At 39.3% G+C, this 22,014-nt stretch overlaps 1 protein-coding gene and 1 long non-coding RNA gene across 6 annotated transcripts in view; one reads left to right on the top strand and one right to left on the bottom strand.

Annotated features, from left to right (window-relative positions):
• The first annotated feature begins 2,677 nt into the window (after window positions 1–2,677).
• Gm15283 lies at window positions 2,678–20,393 on the top strand. The gene is made up of 2 exons (XR_381691.3): window positions 2,678–5,493; window positions 20,105–20,393. It is a non-coding gene; the product is annotated as a predicted gene 15283 (long non-coding RNA).
• The window catches only part of Hif1a (hypoxia inducible factor 1, alpha subunit), a 46,231-nt gene continuing 31,779 nt past the window's right edge, over window positions 7,563–22,014 (bottom strand). For 2 of the 5 annotated variants that reach the window (XM_017314961.2, XM_006515478.4), the window contains exons 7-15: window positions 18,821–18,927; window positions 17,317–17,464; window positions 15,368–15,588; window positions 14,486–14,769; window positions 13,265–13,387; window positions 12,732–13,156; window positions 10,930–11,038; window positions 10,080–10,206; window positions 8,225–9,565 (exon numbers count right to left, since the gene is read on the bottom strand). In XM_017314961.2, coding sequence (XP_017170450.1) covers window positions 9,414–9,565; window positions 10,080–10,206; window positions 10,930–11,038; window positions 12,732–13,156; window positions 13,265–13,387; window positions 14,486–14,769; window positions 15,368–15,588; window positions 17,317–17,464; window positions 18,821–18,927 — 1,696 coding nt within the window. In that variant the 3' untranslated portion in view covers window positions 8,225–9,413. Of the gene's footprint in view, window positions 9,566–10,079; window positions 10,207–10,929; window positions 11,039–12,731; window positions 13,157–13,264; window positions 13,430–14,485; window positions 14,770–15,367; window positions 15,589–17,316; window positions 17,465–18,820; window positions 18,928–22,014 lie in introns of all 5 variants that reach the window. The other 3 variants (NM_001313919.1, NM_001313920.1, NM_010431.2) reach the window with 3 other exon arrangements.

Raw genomic sequence — 22,014 nt, 5'->3', positions numbered from 1 at the left:
GTCCTTCACACGTTCCCCATGGCTCACTGCTTTTACTTGTTTAGTTAGCCACTTGGTAAGACTATTTTTAGAAACATTCATTTCCCTTTCATTGTGCCTGCTAGATCAGCCTGTGCCCTGTCCAAGATACCCCATGGCAAATACACAGTACTTCCTTTGCGGGGATGCCTGGTACTAGGTGACCCCATTTTACAATCAGCATTTGACTTCATGTTGAACATGATATAAACAACACCATCTGTCCAGGAGTATCACGAGGCGCAGACTGATCACTTACTTCTAAGAGAAGAACCCTAAAAAAATCATCAGAGTTAATTGGGATCACATGAGTGTATGAGGAAAATGAAGCCCTGGACCTAGGAAAGGTGGAACACCCTCATCTGGACCCCCAAAAGAGAAGACACCGAACACTGTGGAGTTCTGCCAACCACTCTTCTGGCCACCAGTTTGTGCATCTGGGGACTGACAAAGGACTCCTTACTGTCCCGGGGACCTCAGCTCAGCTCAGCTCAGTCAGTCACCAATGCTGCCATGGCCTCCTCGGATTGTCCACTCAGTCTCTACCCTGTGGCTTCCTTGCTTCAACAATTCAACTCAACCCTGAGCTTCAGCTCTGACTTCTCACCCTACAATCCTCCTGTGCCCACACATAGACTTGGCCTATCTGCTTTCTGTCTCTGCCTATATGCAGTAGACTTCTTTGAACTTTGCTGTGTTGTCTTTAACCCTTTTGTAGCTATTTTGAGACTGCTGCTGCTGCTGCTGCTACTACTACTGCTGCTACTACTACTACTACTACTACACACACACACACACAGTGGGATGTGTGACTCTACTACTACTACTACTACTACTACTACTACTACTATTACTACACACACACACACACACACACACAGTGGGATGTGTGACCTGAGAGTTAATACCAACAAAGATTAGAGTAAAAGAACCTGTGTTTGCTAATCATCGTCTATCAAGGGAAACGGGTGACTTTTACAAATGATAGACAACAAACTGAATGTAGCTTGTGAACTTATTGTTACTTAATAAACTCTGACACTGTGGAAAGACAGAAACATGTCCGTGTCTCCGACACAGTGCACTCAAGGACTGAGCCAGCTATGCAGCAGTTGCCTTGACTCACTCCGAGCAACAGTGGTTTTCTGCGCTCTTTATCTGTTTTCCTGGTCTGTCCTGCTGTGGTATTACCACCAGATGTTAGCCTCCTCAAAATGGTAGCTAATATACCCTGGGGCATAAGGTGATCCACAGTCTAATCCAGTTGAATTTAGGAAGTCTAAGGAGGGACTTTTTTGAGTTCAGTCTTGGCTGTGACCCGGAGGCTGTCTCTTCCCCGGCTCTCTGATAAACTAGCTCACCTGCTGCGTAGCCTGTTGCTCCTAGAGAGCTACCAGCCCCTTCTTACTGATTACCACCTAAGCACGCCCTATTTGCAAGAACATCTTTAGTTTTTAACCTGTTTCAAATAAAGTCAGTTCCTACCGAGACAATGTCAGAGTTCAGTTCTTAGGGATGCCTCTGCCTGGGCAGAATCTCTGAGATGATACTTCACAGCTGGGGGTGGAGGCAGCAGCCTCCCCTCAGAGAGACTCTTCCGGCTTTATGGGTATGACTCCGAGAGGGGACCGTGGTTCTGTTATCCTAAGCTTGCTTACTGAGACATTGAACTCCTAGCCTATACGCGCTAGCTGGGATAGAGAGAAATGAAGGGTAGCTAATTTCTCTTATCTTTTAGGCGCACTTAATTTGAATTTAGTTTCTCATTGTGTAGCCATTTCCTCCAAACTGGAATCTCTACCCTACCCCAGAAATGAATAGAGGAGGGATCATAAGTCCCAGGAAGCTGAAAAAAAAAAAAAAAAAAAGTCTACAGTCTCACAGAACGCGCAGAGGCTCCGGAGGGAAGTTACACGGTTCCCAGACTCCTCCGCCGGGATAAATAAGCAACAATAGGTTGCTGGCAGACAGAAGAGACTCTTCAGAGTCGCCGACTGCAGGTTGGACGGGGAGCTCTGAGCATGAGCTTTCTTGAGTTCCGCCCCACGCTGGGGTCCGGGTTGTGGTGACGTCACTCATGTGCCTGTTAAGCCTCACTCTGGTTTATTCACCACGCTAGATTTGGATGGAATCGTTTCTGTGTCCTGATGAGCTGGGCCCTCTCTGCAGTGGAGAATACATGTCTCTTTGTAGCTTCTCAACATACTCTAGAGGTGATGAGTTTGACCGAGAGCCTGTCCCTCCCAGAGAAACACCTAGTTGTTTATTGGGCCCTGAGGATGAGGGAGTGTGGGCCTCTTGACCCCACTTACAGAACTGAGTCTCTGTTGTGCTAGGTTGCAGAGATACTGATGCAGAGATACTGAAGATGTTTTTAGCCGAGGTTCAGCGGATTTTCTTTAATAACTATTTCAGTATTCACTTTGGGCGATATCAAGAGACTTCAAAGGACTACTTAAAAGTTGTTTACTTATTTTTATTTTTAAAAATTTCATACAGTGTATTTTGATCATGTCTTTTCCTCCCCAGCTCGCCCCAGAGCCCCCCCCCCACTTCTCAACTCACTCAGTTTCATGCCCCCCCAAAATCCAAAACAAACAAACAGAAATGAAAATCAAACCAAAAAAAAAAAAAAATTAAATGGGATGGTTTAAACTGGGAACGAATCCATGGAAGCTTTTCCGTTGCTAGTTGCTGGGGATCCGTTTAAAGCTTTGTCCTTATCCTGAACTTGCTCATCATCTAGAGCAGAACAAATCCCTACAAGCAGACAGGACAATTTTAGTTGTATGATGAAAGAGTTAAGCACAATGCGTAAGTGAACATCTAGGAGAGTCTCGGGACTCAGTTCATGGAGCTGAGTTCTGAAGAAGAGACATTATCAAGGAGTCTGAGATGGGAAGAGTTCTGCAGACAGAGAAGGGCAAGTTCCGGATATAGAGAAGATAGAGCATTAATGAGATAGGAGAGTACCATGCCCAACGAGAGAAGCTGGTGAAATAGAGAACAATATAGACCCAAGGCCCGGCCAAGCAAGTGAGGGCTGATAGCTGTTGAGCTGGTATTGAGTGCCGCTGGAACGAGACATCTAGCTGTCTCAAGGCATTGAAGACAAGCAGAACAAACAGAACGAATGGTTCTTGGGGGTCAGTTCTCTAGTTCAGGAATAATCAGGACCTTGCTGGGCAGCCCACATCTAGCTTCCATGATAAAACCTTAGAGAAAAAGAACAGGATCAGACTGGATGTGATGGGAAAAAGACACTGGTAGTAAGAGACATCTGGGGCTCTGGTTTCTCTGAATAAGTGGGGCTGTTCACTAAGAGAGGGATGGAGGAAGAGCCATTTGAAAGACAGGAGAACCTAAGTTTACTGGTCAGTTTGGCGTTGTCATTCTCATCATTATTATTATTGATAGTAGTAGCATGTGTCTATGCTTGTGTGTGTATACTGCATGTGTGCATGACTGTGGATGTATAGATGTCATGGTGCACATGTGCAAGTCAGAGAACAATTTGGGTTTTTTGTTGTTGTTGCTCATTAGTCAATTTGAACATGGTTGGTTCATTGTCAATTCATTGGCTAGTTTTAACACCACGTCTCTTGTTAGAAAAGCCACACAGGTTTGCCTTGCTCACAGGCTCATGTTAAAGATAAACAGGTTTCAGATGTAATGTTTTTGCTATGCCTTTATCTGAAGAAACTCACTTTACAGCGCTGCTCTCAATGATCAACTGCTTGTGTCTCATTCATGGTAAATAATTGGGTAGAAAAAAAAAGCATAAAACTTATGCAAGGCCTGAGGATAAAAGAGGTCAAGTTATGAAGATCTAAAAGTATTTTAGGGGCTAAGAATGCGTCTTAAGGTTGGTAAATGCAAGTGAAAGCCTAACAGTTATAAGAAAGCCGTTTAAGGCATACAAAAGACTGAAGACGCTTCAGATTTCTTCCCCTTGCTCTGCAACCGTTGTGTTTCGAAAGCTTGGAGTTGTAACATTGATCAATGGGGTTCTGACAAGTTATTAGTCTAACTCTGGTAAAACTATGATCCTCTATGCTAAATTGCTAGACATCCAGTCTTCTGGAGAGAGGAAAGCAACCCCTCTTGTCCCTTCTGCTCCACAGAACGTTTCTGTCTTCCCTGAGCTCACCTTAAAGGGTCCTCATGCTTTTAACAACAACAACAAAATTGCTTAGCAAGCCTTTACTATGACACATATATGGTACCTACTATCCTTTTCTATAGGACCAAAGGCACTCTTTAATTGGCACCTCTGTAGTCAAACACATACTATAGATTAGTTTTTCACTAGCCAAAATTAATTACACCTTGGCCACTTAGTTTTAAAAATGGATCCTTACTTCCTATGAAGACATAAATATCAGGAGTAATGGTTATGCTGAAAGAACTTTCTTGTTTTTAGCAAATTTTGGCTTTGCACTTCACAGCAAATTGCAACCGTAACTCTGGTAAGTTTACCAGAGATTAAATTTAAGACCCCCGAGCGCTTCCATATTCTATAAACTCATTTCTGTTTGTCCAACATTATCTTCTCCCAAACGATTGTCAATGGTGAGCATTCAACAAAAGTGGTCCAGGGAGGGATTGGGTGGGTAGAAGGGACCAACCCAAACCAAATAACATTCAGCCGAACAAAACTCACCACCTGGGGCAGCTAAAATTCTCATATACTTAATTAGACATATCACAAAACCACTTATCCAAAATAAGCTTTAAGGGGCTGTTTAAGCAACTAAATTATTTCCTTATTCTCTCTCTCTCTCTCTCTCTCTCTTTTTTTTTTTGAGACACCATCTCCATCGATAACTCAGGCTTGCCTTGAACTCCAGGAATACTCCCGCCTCAGCTTCTGGAGGGCTGAGATTGGGACAGTAGTCACCCTCGAGTCCCTCTGGAGTTCTTCGGGTTTTTTTGTTTTTTGTTTTTTTCTTTTCTACATTAGATAAAGATTTATTTAAAGTAGCAAAGATCCAACGTGTTCAGAGACCTGGGGAATTTCTGTCCCACAAAGAACAGCTGACAGCTTTTGCTGGGGACATCCCAGGCTCCATCAGAAAGCGTACCAGGAAATAGGTCCCTGCAGGCCGCATGGGGACCGAGGCGCGGCCAAGCCCCGCCAGCCTCGCACATGCACTCGAACACGTAGGCGGGAGCCGCGGGCGGTCCTGCGCCCCGCACACAGGCTGGCCGTAGCTGGGCGCTGAGCCCAGGCACGTACCGGGGCGGGGCCAGCCCGACTCGGGCTGCGTTTCCACCCGCAGCAGGTAGCACCGCGCCCGGAGCAGGAGTACTGGGTTGTCCGCGGGCCAGAGACGGTCAGGCTCGCTCTACCGCTCTCAGGCACCTGCCTTTCTCTGCGTTCCGGAATGCGGCCAAGACCGAATAAAGGAAATTACATAGTAAGCGGAGATCGGGTGTCTGAGCAGCGCCTTGGATCAAATCCACTCATGACAGGTAAGCATAAAAAAATATTCCCAAACGGCTGAAGGGTGTGAACACAAAGCTCCAGGAGGCGTTCAGAGGAACGGGTGTGGTGAAATGTCGCTTTTATCTGACCAGAGACAATGTAGGATCATATGCTACAGATTGCTCTAACTCGCAAACGATCCTGGACAACAGGTTCAAAGCTACGTTAAAGGAAAGAAATAAGCTCAAGGTGGGCAGACTTGAAACACCATAACAGTTTTTGTTTGTTTGTTCTTACTTTTTTGTTTTTTTAAATCCCAGCTAGCAACATGCTTAAGGTTTTATTGAATTAAACTTTAAAGAAAGAGAATCCCCCACCTGCCCCTCATTTTTCTTTTCCCCAACTCTTTGCTTGACATTCTTGCCTTAGAACTTTGGACTTTTCACACCTCTTACCGAGGCTTAGAGGAGGAAGTAAGATTCGGAATGGTAATCCTAAAGTTTAACCGTGTCTGTTATGCTGTTAATTCCAACAGCTCTGAGAAAGCTGCACGCATCTTTATGTAAGCCTCTTATATGTCAAATGCTTTGTCATACCTTACACCTCCAGTCACTTCAATGTCTCTATATTCAGAGAAGTAAAGTTTTAGTTCAAACTCAAAGCCCATTAAATAGCTTAAAAACACTCTTATTTGTATCTTGCCACTCCTCTTCCACATGTGTCACCTCACTCTTAAGTGACACCCGGCCCTCCATTTTCTGCTCTCATTGTGTAGTCCTCTGTGCTCTTTAAACAGTCGGCAATGGGGAAACCAGTATGTTCTGTGGACTGATGGTTAGGGCTCTAAAGTCACTGATGGCCAGAATCTAGAATGTATAAAGTGATAGAGAGATTATGAATTAGCCTAACATGCAAAATGCTAGCTAGCATTAAGTCTGGCATGTAGAATTCAGACATCCATGTCATTTAGCTTCAGACTTTGTAAAGCACTTCAGCAAGAGCCAGCCATTGGTAATGGGTCGTCATTTTCAGTTCTATGCCAGTGACACAGAACAAACAAAATATGTTAATTCCTTTTGCCATACTTTGGTCAAGGGAGAGTAATTACTAGTCACGCAGTCATAGCAGCACCAGAGAACAGGGCGGCATAGATATACTTGCCGGAGAGTAGTACTTGTGGTACCAGAGCAGGGCTATATATAAAAGCACTGCAGAGAAACTCAACATGGTGGGCAACACTAGGAAGGAGCAGCTGACTGTATGTGGAGTCTAGTGTACTAGGAAGGAGTGGCTGACTGCCTGGAATCCAGGCAACTTCTTTCTTTTCTTCCCTAAAAGTTCCCTTCTGAACCACTGCTCATAAGTCACTTCTATACATATAACAGATTTACAAATATTTGGAAACTGTACATAAACTTCAAGTTTTCAACTAAAGCTAATTTGTTAAACATAATTTTTAAATTTTGTGAACTGTGAATATTATACAGCCACTTTAAAATGTCACCTCTAGAGCTGTCTATACTTAAATGTGGATGCACGTTGGCTCATGGTGTACTTTGAATTAATATTACTACACTGTTCCAAATTGCTACATATTTGTAACCAATCACTGGTTCATCCTAAGATTAAGAACAGCTCCCTAAGTTAAACTCACTTGGCCTAGGATTTAACCCCAGGACTAGGCTCTCACTGGTTATGTAAGGAGTAAAGATAGGTTTCTGGGCTGGAGTTTGGCACAGTGATGGCATGCTTGCCTCGTATCCATGTGAAGCCTGGGTTTGATCCTCATTGTCACACCAATGGGTTCTAAAAGACTGTTATCTCTAGGTGTAGGGACACACTAACCTCCTTCTCCATCTCTTCTTTTACACAAAACACGCATGCAGCCCCCAGCGGCCTGGACCCACTTTGTCGCCAAAGCTGGGCTGGAATTCCTGATTACCCTAGCTCTGCTTCCTAAGTGCACACCCAAATTCCACATTTTACCTTTATATCTTTCTAGACTGATTTTTTTAAACTTAGACTATGAAAGCAGAACAGATATATTACTAGAAAAACAGAGAAAAAGAATCAAGTATCTAAAAACAAAGTTTTTAAAATACTAAAACAAAGTGATACATGAACTAGAAAGATATGCATATAAGCTGGAAGGTTTGTGGTGTTTATTTGGAAGTTTCTAAAATTCACAATTGCATAAGATACTTTTTTAAAGCTGGCAAAGTAAAGAAACATCAGGTAATATATGATTATCTATATAATGTATCTGCATATTAATGTGCCATGTACCAGAATCAAACCAAACCAATATCAAAACCAAACAAGGTATGTTCTGAGACCTAAGATTCTGACATGCCACATAGCTCCCTGAGAGCGCGGAAAACTCTTGTTTCAGCCCTAGCTTCCTTCACCTGCTAATGGGAACAGATTAGACATGCACGCAGGAGCCTGAGCCCTCAAAACAGTATGATCATGTTTCATGAACTGTTTCACTTACTCCATTCATACTGCAAATACTGAAGGTTTGTACTTTATATTTTAATAGACTCATACATTTATAATGGCAAAATTCTAAAAAAAAATTCTCTTTACAATGCAATATTATGATGTCATTATTTAACATGACATTTAGGGACACATCATACATTAGAAAATGGCAATAAAATGAATGTAGAAATGTACAATCTAATTTTTATAAAGAACTTAAATTTTTGAGAAATCGTTTTATGAGCTAGAAATGTTGAGACAAATGTTATTTAAACGTAAGCGCTGACCCAGGGGGCCTGGTCCACAGAAGATGTTTATTTGATATAACAAAACAGTACAGTTAGTGTTAGACCCAACCACAAAGAGCAAGGGAACGAAAAATTTATACAGTATACATAGAAAAAACAAGATGTTTACTATGACAACTCTATATTCCTAAAATAATGCTTCTAAAATTACTCACTTATTGAAATCTATATGAAAAAAGGATGTTAATAGCGACAAAGTGCATAAAACCAAACATCATATTTTCAACAAATCAACATACTAGGCAATTTTACTAACAAAGCATGATTTTTTGTTTGTTTGTTTACAGTATGCTCAAAATGTCTTTATACCAACAGGGTGGGCAGAACATTTATGTTTCATAATCAATTACACAATATTAGCATAAGCTTCCACAACTACAGAGGGACTGTTTTGAGTTGGTAAAGTCAAGAAACACCAGATAACTTCTCTGAATTGAGAATTTTATCCAAATAAATGCCACATACCTTCCAGATATAAGCATATTTCTTTATATCATGTAAATGGCTTTACCCATATAAAGAAACCATACAGTTTAAGAATCATTATAAGATCAACAGCTTCATGATCCAGGCTTAACAATTCCATAGGCCAAAAAAAATTTCTTAAAAACTAGTTTTATAAATGCAGAATATATTGCATGAGTAACTGCTGGTTTTTTAAAGAAAATATATTGTGCAATTGTGGCTACCATGTACTGCTGACAAAGCATTATTTTCATGTAAAACATGAAAAAAATGAGTAAAAAGTTTTCAACTGCCTATGATCATGATGAGAATTTACTGCTTTCTTAAAAAATTATATTGGCATTTCATTAAAAATAATTCAATAAGGGACAAACTCCCTCACCAAAAATAAATAAATAAAAAGGTGCATTTTAAATGACACTACAGCAATGCAATGGTGAAATGCTGAGGAGCTGTGAATGTGCTGTGATCTGGCATTAAAAGAACATATTAAAAAGAGCATTAATGAAAATTAAGTAGAAAGGGGATGAAAACTAAACTATCTGAGTTTGTGCAGTATTGTAGCCAGGCTTCTAAAATTAGATATAGAAAATATAAATAGACTGCTGAGCCACCAGTGTCCAAAAATAACCAACAGAAACAAAAACCCAACAAACAACAACAACTGAACAAAAACATTAACAATCAAAAGGAATGAGATTAGGAAACGCTCAGTTAACTTGATCCAAAGCTCTGAGTAATTCTTCACCCTGCAGTAGGTTTCTGCTGCCTTGTATGGGAGCATTAACTTCACAATCGTAACTGGTCAGCTGTGGTAATCCACTCTCATCCATTGACTGCCCCAGCAGTCTGCATGCTAAATCTGAAAAACAAGGAGATGCCTAGTATCATTAAATTGATTAAACACTTATTATGCAGTAGGTACTGGGTAAAATAAATTTTCTAGAAGGGCTTTAGTCCCCTGGGCAAACCCTAAGCTATGTAAATAAGTAAGTGTAATCAAGTTTATGTCTGCTGTCAGAATGTTAACACAAAGTGTGCTCTGAAATGCCTAATCCCTGAATGCAGGCAGCAGACAAAATGCACCGCACATCTCCTTTCCTTTATTTCTCTTTGAGGCAGCGTTTTACTATGTATTTGTAGTCCTTGTTGGTCTGGATCTCACTTTGTAGACCAGCTGGCCTCAAACTCAGAGATCCACCTGCCTCTGGCTCCCGAGTGCTGGGACTAAAGGCACTAAAGGCTCATCCACCACTTCACTTCTTAATCGTTCTAAGGAACCAAAACCACTGTCCCTTGGAGAAAAACTCGAAAAAAAATTTTTTTATATTCAAACTTTTCTTTGTGTTGGCTAAGAGCAGAAAGAATACACTAACCGGAGGGTATTAAAATAATAGTCTTTTGCTCCGTTCCATTCTGTTCACTAGATATGAATCCTTTCACTCGTTTCCAGGAAAGTGACATAGTAGGTGCACAGTCACCTGGTTGCTGCAATAATGTTCCCTAAAAAGAATGAAGTTAATATTTAGTATGTTGCATTTTCTTTACAATAAAAAACTTTGTAATCAGTATATATTTAATAGCAACCAAAAAGCCAGTTTCTTAAACAATCCTCTAAAAATTTTTTCTCTTAAATAATCTTTCATTTATTCTTATAATAGCAATGACAAAGGTTATTTCTTACCCATTAACAATCCTATCCATAAAACATATTAAGACATTGTTAATATGTTTTATAATACTTTCCACTCACTCTGTTCTGGCAATAGGCTAGCCTCAACTATCTCTAAAACACAGTGCTTCTTTTAAAAATACTTTAGATTTATTTTTATGTATATGGGTAATTTTGCCTGCATGTATGCCAGCAGAGGCCAGAAGAACATATTAGATTTGCTGCAACTGGCATTACAGAGAGAGGGCTGTGATCCACATTTTGCGAACTGGGATTTGAACCTAGAGTCTTCAGAAGAGCAATCAGCACTCTTGCCTGCTGACCCATGTCTCCAGCCCCAGTGCCTCTATAAGGAGGAAAAAGAACTCACAGAGAAACGAATGAGAGTGGAGGGACACTGAGGGTATTTCCTCTACATTTGTCTGTCATGTTTGGTTTCTAACACCAGAATTTAGTCATTAAATGTAAGTTAAAAAAGAAGCCCAATGATAGCTTTGAAAGTAGAGCTTTATTTTTAGTATTCATTTGGAATACAATGCACCACTGATACTTACAATTCCTGCTGCTTGAAAAAGGGAGCCATCATGTTCCATTTTTCGCTTCCTCTGAGCATTCTGCGAAGCTATTGTCTTTGGGTTTAATTCTTCCTCAGGAACAGTATTTCTGGAAAAGAAAAAAATATATAAAACCACTGTTGTTCAGTGGACTTATATTTTGGGGACTACTGAAATACAAGATGATTCATTTCTGTATAGTATTTTCAACTTATAAATGTTTCAGCTAGACACACCTATAATCCCTGTTTGAATCCAGCCTGGCTATATTTTAATTTTAAAGCTAGCTTTGACTACATAGTGAGACCTTGCCTCAAAAACAGGAACAACAACCAAACAAGATTTATGTTCATTTTAACCTCACTTTACCACTCAGGGATGATATGACAGGTACTCTGTAACCACTTTATAAATGAGAAATCGATGGCAGTTTGGTAGTTTGTTCTAAGTCCCAATGTTAATTCATTTTAGCTATGGAAATACAAGCCCAGCCTTCACATTCTTGTCTCCTCAGTGACCTTTGTAATCTGCTACTTTGACCTCAGTACTGATCAATATGTCTAACTGCTGTATCTGAAATTAATAGCATGCAACAAGGAACCACTTTCTGAAGTCACTAAGTTTGCTGTTTGTGTTGGTCTTTCAATAGAAAGCCAGGTAAATGGCTGAGTCACAGTCATACATGATTAACTCCTCTGTGAATGTGGCTTACAAGCCATGCAGTGTATAGACAAGCTGGTTTTAAATTTTTATACAAGCATGTTATGTTCACGAAATATGTCAGTTTATCATGTAAGTATCACCTCTGGTTGTACATCTATTTATTTTGTGTGTGTGCACACCACTACACCGAGTCTTGGTTTTAAGCTTGTAATTCTCCTGACTTAGCTGCCTGAGAGCCAAGACTAAAGGAATATATTACTATATCCAACTGAAAATACTAAATTCATCTAAAGCCCTACTCCTTTTTTTTTTTTTTTGACTCAAGAAAAAGGCAGGCCTGTCCCAGTGCTTCAAGTAGGATAGGGGAACATGGCTCCCTGCAGTCCTTCCTTCTGCTATCAGCCACAGCTTGCTCTGTCTAGATATAATACAAAAGGAGTCCTTTTTCTTCTACTCACCAATTAGTGAAAAGGATTTTCCTTGCTTTAAAACATGTCAAATACTATTACATATTATATACAGAAATTCTAAATATTTGCTCAAGCATTGCTTCATTCTATCAAAACAATACTGCAAGTCACGTTAGGACTCTTGGTAGATCTAATAAAAGCTTTCTTTTTCTTCTTACAATTATACACAAGATTTCAGAAAGAAGGCCTACAAATATCCATATTTACCAATGAGAACTCAAGATCACCAGCTGCAATCTGGGATGAAAAAGAACCATGTGGCTGAAGGGTTTTTCTTCAGGTTAATTTACAAAAGTCCCAGGTTAGAAAGATCTAAGCAGGGAAGACAGCTATTTCCCATTCTTAACAGCAGCATGAAGAGATTCCTGGCATTTATAGAACTTACTGGCTGGACTTTATTTTTAGAGATTCAATTTATAAATGACAGACAGATGTTGGAAAACATCTCTGACCTCCTATATTTAGACAGTTGATAGGATTGTTTGAGAGAGAGAAGTTAGACCGTAACTTAGAAACTGGCTTTTGAGTGTTTGTTTTAATTCAGACAATGCATGAAATGAACTTTACGATGTTCCTTAAAGCGTATGTCAGAAAGTTGGCTCTATGTTTAGAAATCATTTAACATTGCATATATACTAGAACATGCAGAATTATGTTCCATACAAATACCTTTGATTCAAAGTGGCAGACAGGTTAAGGCTCCTTGGATGAGCTTTGTCTGTCTGTTCTATGACTCTCTTTCCTGCTCTGTCTGGTGAGGCTGTCCGACTGTGAGTGCCACTGTATGCTGATGCCTTAGCAGTGGTCGTTTCTTGAGGTACTTGGGTAGAAGATGGAGATGCAATCAGTATTTTAATATCTTCTTTATTGTCCTTCGTCTCTGTTTTTGATTCATCAGTGGTGGCAGTTGTGGTGGCAGTGGCAGTGATGGTAGGTTTCTGTAACTGGGTCTGCTGGAACCCAGTAACTGTGCTCATACTTGGAGGGCTTGGAGAATTGCTCTCTAATGGTGACAACTGATCAAAGGAACGTAACTGGAAATCATCATCCATTGGGATATAGGGAGCCAGCATCTCCAAATCTAAATCAGTGTCCTTTCAAACAATAAATACAAGAGGCTTTATAATGACCAGTCTTGTAAAAGGAATAACAAGTTAAACCCAGTCACTTAAAGTACAAAACAAGCAAGGTAATAAGCATACCTGAGTTGAAAATGGATTCTTTGCCTCTGTGTCTTCAGCAAACAGTTTTTCCACCAGTTCCAACTTGAATACATTGACCATATCGCTATCCACATCAAAGCAATATTCACTGGGACTGTTAGGCTGGGAAAAGTTAGGAGTGTTTACGTTTTCCTGAAGAAGTCTCTGTTTGTTAAGAAGTTTCAGACACACAAATATTACATAGAGTTTTAGCTAACTAAAAATTACAATGAAAAAATGTGTTTAGTTGATGTGGTGGTGCACATCTCTAATCCCAGCACTCGCTCAAGAAGCACAGGCATTAGAATCTCTCTAAGTTTGAGGCCAGCCTGGTCTGCAGAGTGAGTGCCAGGCCTAAAAGGGTGACATAGCAAAACCCTGTCTCAAAAATAAAATAAAATAAAATAGAACCAAAATAAGACCAGCCACAAATGTTGTCTACCCTCACCCCAGATTTTTTTATTCTACATAATAACATTCACCAAACAATTCAGTTCTAACTTTTTTGTTTTGTTTTGTTTTTTTGGAGATAGGGTTTCTCTGTGTAGCCCTGGCTGTCCTGGAACTCACTCTGTAGACCAGGCTGGCCTCGAACACAGAAATCCGCCTGCCTCTGCCTCCCGAGTGCTGGGATTAAAGGCGTGCGCCACCATGCCCGGCACCAAACAATTCAGATCCCACAATGGTACATAATCATCCAATTAATTAGATGATATTTTCACCATAATCTTAAAATGCCTATTCTACTGGATATTTTAGAGGATACTCTATTGTGCTAGGAGTTCAAGAATTTCAGTAATGAATATGGTAGCTAGACTGAGCATAAAACTTTACTTTTCTTCATTTTTCACTACATTTACTTTATAAAATCAGTGACAAAATGAATCACACACTTTTGTGCTGGGCAAAGCATCAGAGAAAAGAATACATTCTCAACCTTGGTTTTGAGATTCCATACTGTTTAACTTACACTTGGCAGCTTTAATCCCTAACAGTTTAATGGAGAATCAATACTTATTTGTGCTTCACTAACTTAAGATCTAAGCTGTTCTGCTCCTAAGTACAGTCTTAATAGTAGAAAGTTCAGAGATGGAATTGCTCTGTATTTGGAAACAGCGTTTTTGACACTTTCTGCCCTGGTCCAACCTAGATATGATGAGTTTTGAGTTCTATCAATTTCAGGCATTTATTCCTAACCTTTTCTTAGATCATGGTACCAACCTCAGGTGAACTTTGTCTAGTGCTTCCATCAGAAGGACTTGCTGGCTGATCTTGAATCTGGGGCATGGTAAAAGAAAGTCCCAGTGACTCTGGACTTGATTCTAATTTTAATGCAACCTCTTGATTCAGTGCAGGATCAGCACTACTTCGAAGTGGCTTTGGAGTTTCCGATGAAGGTAAAGGAGACATTGCCAGGTTTATATTTAATTTTTCATTAGAAGAGGGAAACATTACATCATTATATAATGGAACATCTTCAAGTTGTTGATCTTCAGTTTCTGTGTCTGCAGAGGAAAGCGTTTGTCAATCAAGAGGACATCAGGATTTTAACATTCATAGATGATTTTCTGATTTTTAGAAGAGTTGTGATTCAATCAGTTTCTTTACTTGAAAGTTTATAGATATTATACAATGACCACTAAGTAAGTGTAAGTTATCTGTTATAGTCCACCACTGATAGGAGTAATACATATACCTTCAACCTTTTTATATATATCTTAATTTGAAGTAACAATTTTCATTTTTCATGTTTGCTTTGATGGTACAGTTGCTTTGTACAATGCCTTTAACATTTACCCAACTACATGTACTGCAATTTAACTCTACTGAATGGTGCAGTGAGGTGGCTGAGAGGAAATTAACACGGCATCAAGAAATACCTTCAGGATACTCTGAGCTACAATTCCCAAAAAAAACATAAAAATAAAAGCAGGAAGGCTGTGATATTTCAGAAACAAATATTAGACACAATACTTTTGAGGAGACTATTAAAAACAAAACATGTGAGCATCACGTGAATGGATGAGCCAAGAGCTGAGGCTGCGGAGGCATGGAGCAGCTGAGCAGGGACTGGAGTGGTGGACAGAGTAACTAAGCACTGACCATCGCTGCCAAAATCCAGAGAGATGATGGTGTCGCCGGCAGCTGGAGCCAGCAGAGTGAGAGCATCAGGCTCCTTCTTAAGCTTATCAAAAAGGCAGCTTGTATCCTCTGATTCAACTTTGGTGAACAGCTGAGTCATCTTCATATCTGAAGATTCAACTGGTTTGAGCACAGATTCTGTTTGTTGAAGGGAGAAAATCAAGTCGTGCTGAATAATACCACTGTCAAAAAAGGAGAGATTAGTATTTATAAACGAGCACTAGAAACAATGACAGTAGGGGGACTATGGAATGACCGTGTCTCTTAAAATATGATTTATATAGTAAAAGCATTTTAACACCCCTGAGATGAATAATCTTTCATGTATACTTGCAACATTTCTCCCCCACGCCCCCAGTGCTGAGGATTGAGCCCTAAGCAAGTGTTGTACTATTGAGAAATATTTATTGTTTTAAAACACCAATATGAAGATAAAAATGTAAACAAAATTTACTAACTATTCAACTTATTTAAATTGAAACAACATTGAGAAGAGAGGCGGTGACAAGAACATGTGCAGTTAAAGTGCATGAAGGACATAAGCAGGAAGGACTTCTGTGCTGATGCTACAATGAAATAGGCACAAAATAACTGTTCAGCATTAATACGCAAGGCATGGTCTATGGGTAATCTTAGATACAATAATGGCCACAGTCTTTATGAGGGGTATCATATTTTCTTGGTGGAAATAATATAGTGATGTCATTTATAGGATAGGGAAGAAGAAAGAGAAATGATGAAAAACCACTCAGCATCATGTCTGGCATCAAGGTACTCTAGATAACATATTACATATTCAATAAATGAAATGCACTAAGAGTACAAAGACAAAAGCATAAACTCTTGTCTTCAAGTAGTTTATAATTCAGTGTGAAATAGATAAGCAAACAATTTCAATATACTATGATCACTGATAAAATGAAGAAAGGATGTTTCAGAGAAAGGCTAATGAGCAAAACTTGGGATCAAGTAACAATCATGAGGAAAACAAGAAAAATAGTTTTATAGAAAGGCAAAAATCACAAAAGAACTCTTTGGCATTAAGAGGATTCTTTGCAATTAGAAGTGGTAAGGCATTAAGTTTGATCCTAGCACTAAAAATTTCCCCCTGAAAGAAACAACAAAAACTAAAAGTTTTAAGACCCCAAAAATGGCCAAAGTAGGGTAACCTGGGTTTGGTGGCATCTATGAAAGTTGTGCTGGAGACTTCTGGGCAGCCCTGCAATCCCACACAGTAGGTAGGCTGTGAATTCAAGGCTGGACTGATCTACAGTGAGTTCCAGGCCAGCAAAGCCTATCCAGTGAGGCAGGGTAAAGAGCATGGAACATAAGAAAATGAGCTAACCACAGTAGAGAGCTCTGCCTGGCAAGCAGATTAGAATGTTTCGGTAATGAAGAGGAACTGAACTAAAATAACTTATAGAGTTCATAAACATAAAATAAAGTCCCGGGTCATATGACACAGCCTGTCACAAAGGCGGTCATTTAAACTTCATTAGAATCTTTTTGGCCTCAAGAAACTGAACTAGGAAAATTGATCCACAGACTGATAAATAAATGATATTATTTTGTGGGATCAATGACACAGTTGGCTTCAGAAGGTAGGTTGGGGTATAAATCATAATCCAGTAGAAAAAGAAAGGTAAAAGCAAAACTCAGTTTTTATTTATTTATTTTTCTTTTCAAGACAGGGTTCCTCTGTGTAGCTCTGGCTATCCTGAAACTTATTCTGTTGGCCAAGATGGCTTTGAACTCATGGAGATCTACCTGTCTCTGCCTCCTCCTCCCAAGTGCTGCGATTAAAGGTGTGCGCTACCCCTGCTAGGTAATTTTATCTCTTCTTAATAAAGGCACAGTAAATCCAAAGAGTTACCACTTTTCCTCACAAAAGTGTCTCCTCCCAAGCTTACCTTACAACATAATTCACACACACAATGCACTGTGGCTGGGAGTTCTTCGTATTATATATGACAGTTGCTTGAGTTTCAACCCAGACATATCCACCTCTTTTGGCAAGCATCCTGTACTGTCCTGTGGTGACTTGTCCTTTAGTAAACACTGGGGATAAGAAAGCACCACAAAGAAAATGTAGCTGAATTTTCAATCAAGTAAGTGTCAAATGTAGATTGTTACATTTTGTTTTTTTGTTTAAAGACAAGGTCTTTCTGTGTAGCCCTGGCTGTTCTGAACTCCCTATGTAGACCAGGCTGGCCTCAAACTCAGAGACCCACCTGCTTCTGTCTTTGGAGTGCTGGGGGTGTCGGGGTAGGTAGGGGTACTGGTATGTGCTACCATGCCTGGCTGGATCACTGTTTTGTTTTTAAAAAGGAAAGATTTAAATAATCTTTTATTATTTAAAATAGTTGTGACAGTTTAAGCTGATAGAGAAGCCCAAACCCACCTGAATATAAACCCCAAAATAAAACCCCTATCTTACTGTAAAAGAATGAAAGCCAGAAATGAGGAACAGGGTAGCTGCAGTTCCTTCAATGAGGTATGGTCACACTGTCAGACTAGAGACTAAGCACAGGACACATTCAAGAAAATGATACAACCAAACCACTCTACAGAACTTTGACTGTAAGTGGATATCATACTGTAGCCTTCCAGCAGTTCATGAAGTCTAAATCATTTACTGATTGAGGAGAATGCTGTAAATCAGTAAAGACGATGCTATTGTGAGTATCCATGCTCTGACTATAATTTGGGCAACTCATACTAATACAGTGATATTCAATACCCTCAGATCATATTTGGAAGTCATTTTTAGGTCCAGATTAAACAAGCAAGTGAGAAACTATGAACTTTAGCTTACTTTGAGATCTCAGACTTCATCATATGTCAAGAGTGTCAGATATTACATGTGTGTAATACTCATCCCATTCACTCACTGATTCATGGAACAAATGCTCTGACTACCTTCTATTGACCAACCATTGATTTCATGACATGTGTATGGAGATAATCTATAATATTTGACTTTTATTTACTTCTGTATTTAAAATTCTAGGGAAGTTTTATGTATTATTAAGTGAACAGCTGTAACATAACAGTAATTTCATGATCAATTTGTCTTATGAAGAGTCTGGAGACTGGGTGGCAATTTTAGAAAGTTAGATAGAACAGTAGAGACTGCAGGACTTAAGCAGTGAGACTATCTTCTTGAGTTCTTTTTTTATTTTTAAATTTAATTTTTAAAAAAAGTTTTATTTATTTATTTTAATTATGTATGTGAGTACACTGTAGCTATCTTCAGACACACCAGAAGAGGGTGTCAGATCTCCACTATGGATGGTTGTAAGCCACCATGTGGTTGCTGGGATTTGAACTCAGAACCTCTGGAAGAGCAGTCAGTGCTCTTAACCACTGAGCCATCTCTCCAGCCCCCTCCTTGAGTTCTTCTATTGTACTTACTATCATGGTGAGTTTTGGTCAGATGATCAGAATCCAAAGCATGATAATATTCATAAATTGAGCGGCCCAAAAGTTCTTCCGGCTCATAACCCATCAACTCAGTAATTCTGTTACAAAACAAAACATTATTCCTCACTTAATAAATTTAAAATTCACCCTTAACAATTCTATATTTAGTATAATAGCCAGACTTTCTGTGTCATTTAGATTCATCCTTGATTCTTATCCTTTCAACTCAAAATAATGACCTATCTTTAAAAAATATTTTATTATACATACTGTTACTATTAACGCAGGATATTATTAAATATTGATAATGCTAAATGAAATGACAAAAGTTCCAAAGACAGTCACAAATACAGTTTAAATTGCTAGCAGTATTTTTCATAGAGCTAAATTGTTTACCTTACAATTTTTAGGCCCATTGGCAAGGCCTCACTTTAAAAGCTCCACTATCATTAAGCCAAGGATATTCATACTAAGTAGAAAGTAAAGGAATAACCTTTGTCATTTTTTAGAGGATAAATATTTTTACTTGGCTTTAATATTAATTTTATGAGAATTTATTTCAGATGAAAGAACAGCATCTAATCGAGTATGGGCTGGAATCTAATTCCATAGCCTGTCTGGTCCCTGGCAGTTCCTTTAGGGAGGGCACTCAAGCTGATTCTGCATGAGCCTGCAGGAAGCCATGAAGACACACTTTATGAGGAAGGCAAAGCTGTGCTTGATATACTACGCCAACTGCAACTGTTTTCCTCTAAAGCCTTTCTGGGAACAAACATGAAGCAAGGGTGAGACTGCTAGGCTTAGAATTCAAGGGACTTTTTTTTTCTTTTTTAAACTGAGGTGCTGGTAAAAGATACTTACATCTTTTATCCAAAATATAAGCAAAACAGAAAACACCTAATCAGAGAATAGGCATAAGCAAGGTATGCTCATACAGTTTGTTAAATAATATAGTTTGTTTTGTCCCAGTTTAAGATCTGCTATTTACTCTAAAACCAACAAAACAGATTTTTTAAAACATAAACTAGCACTTCTTCACAAAGGGACCAAGACACATTAACATAGACGGCAGCACTACAAATGAAAAGAAACTGCTTTAAAAATATTTGTTTTCCCCTCTATTCAAGAATGGTAATAGGGGCAGAATCTAGGGACTCAAAAATACTAAAGAAAATCCCTCCCTACCCCCTCCCCCTTGTGCTGGTACTGAGTGATGGATCCTAGGGTCTTCTGCATGCTAGACTTTCTGGTTCAATTTTTTCTCTTTCTTTCTAGGAACTTCTTGCATCCATAACCCCTCAGAATGAAGATATGGAAAAAACTGCCTAATTATGAAAATCTTACATGACATTTCTAATATCTAGGGCCAGCAGGTAAAGGCACCTGCTACCAAACCTGACTAGTACAGGCAAGTGGAGAGAAAGAATTCAAGAGATGCAGGCAAGAGGATCAGATAAATGAAGATTTTGTATACTGAGACTCAGGACGTTTTGACTCAACCACATATCAACCAGTATTTCTCAAACTGAGGAATGTTGACTATTAAAGGACATTGAGAAATCAAGATAGAAATACCAGACAGTTTCCTGGCAGACTGATTTCATGTATGTTGGGGGAAGCAAGAGGAAACAGACTAAAGTTTAGAGAACTACATAGAAAGTCAGTACCAAAAGAGGGTAAGAGACCCAGAAAATGAGTTGTTTCCATGCTGAGTACTGATCCCCAGGCCTTGCACACTCTGTGAGCACTGTACCAGTCGCTTCTCCAATTCTTACAAAGGTTGTTCTTATTAGATTAGAAAACTTGTGTTCTAAAGCAACTATATAGTATGGCATTTGTCCACATCTTAAGGGGAAGAATCATCATTTCTATGAACACAGTAAATACTCAAAATATATGTGCCAAATGATTATATCTTACATTACTAAGTACAATAAACAGCTATTTGCGGATAGTCTTGATATTAGAAGTTTAGACATCAGCTCTTGGTATAGACAGGTGGATGGATCTCTGTGAGCTGGAGGCCATCTTGGTCTACAGGGTAAGTTTCAGAACACCCAGGGCTGTGTAGACTCTGTCTTAAAAAACCAAAAACTAACCAAATAAACAAACAGGAAAGTGATACCATAAAAGGACTGATGTGCTCATCGTTATCTAGGTGCCAGTGTCAGAATTTCAGTTGGCTACAGAACATCTGCCTCTAATAACAGGCTATACTGCTTGCAGAAAAAAGGACCAGTAAGACAGCAGCAGAATAAACACTGACAGAAGCATGTGCAAGGGATGTTGCCTAAGATGCTCTTAGGCATCCTTTTACAGTGTGTGCAAAGGCACAAGACATTAAAAAAGAACATGAAACTCTTTGTAATGAGTGGCTGGAACCATATCCAGATCGGTGATTCTCCCAACTCCTGATTAATTTGGTGAACTGAGAAGGGACTAGACTGTAAATACCTTTCCTTGACATTTTAATACATTTAGATTTAACTGCACAAGTCTGTTTTACTTTCAGCTTTTAAAATATATACCTATTTTAAATTTTATTTATTTGAGACAGACAGGCAGGCATTCATATGTAGTTTTAGGTCAGCTTTGTCTCAATTCCCAAGTGTTAAGATCACTGACATACAACACCACACCCAGAATGTACAGCTATCTTTTGACAAATAAATCTTCCCACTTACAGTACTACAAGAAGCAACTGATGTATTTCTAAGAGAAGGGCACAATCTGATCCTCACCTTGGGAAGCCCCCTTTGGATACAGTGGACGTACAAGTAAAAAGGTACAAATCCGTTGGTAGAAATGCAGCTTAGGAGTTTATGGTAACAATTCAGGCCAAAGGGAATGAAATAAAGAATTTAATGACAGGAGCACAAGGTAGATAGAACGATGGGAGAGACAGTGCATTTATTTTATTTTATATTTTGGTTTTTCGAGACAGGGTTTCTCTGTGTAGCCCTGAATGTCCTGGAACTCACTTTGTAGACCATACCGGCCTCGAACTCAGAAATCCACCTGCCTCTGCCTCCCGAGTGCTGAGATTAAAGGCGTGCGCCACCACGCCCAGCTGACAGTACATTTATAATATTTACTACAAACTACTACTAAGTGTAGTATGTAGTAAAGTTACAGTCAGGTTTCAACAGTGCTGTGTCAACAACATTAGGGATCACAAGAGGTGC

This window comes from Mus musculus, chromosome 12, assembly GCF_000001635.26.
Source record: "Mus musculus strain C57BL/6J chromosome 12, GRCm38.p6 C57BL/6J".
Taxonomy (NCBI): Eukaryota; Metazoa; Chordata; class Mammalia; order Rodentia; family Muridae; genus Mus; species Mus musculus.
The sequence above is the reverse complement of the archived record's forward strand: the minus strand, read 5'-3'. Positions and strand labels throughout refer to the sequence as shown.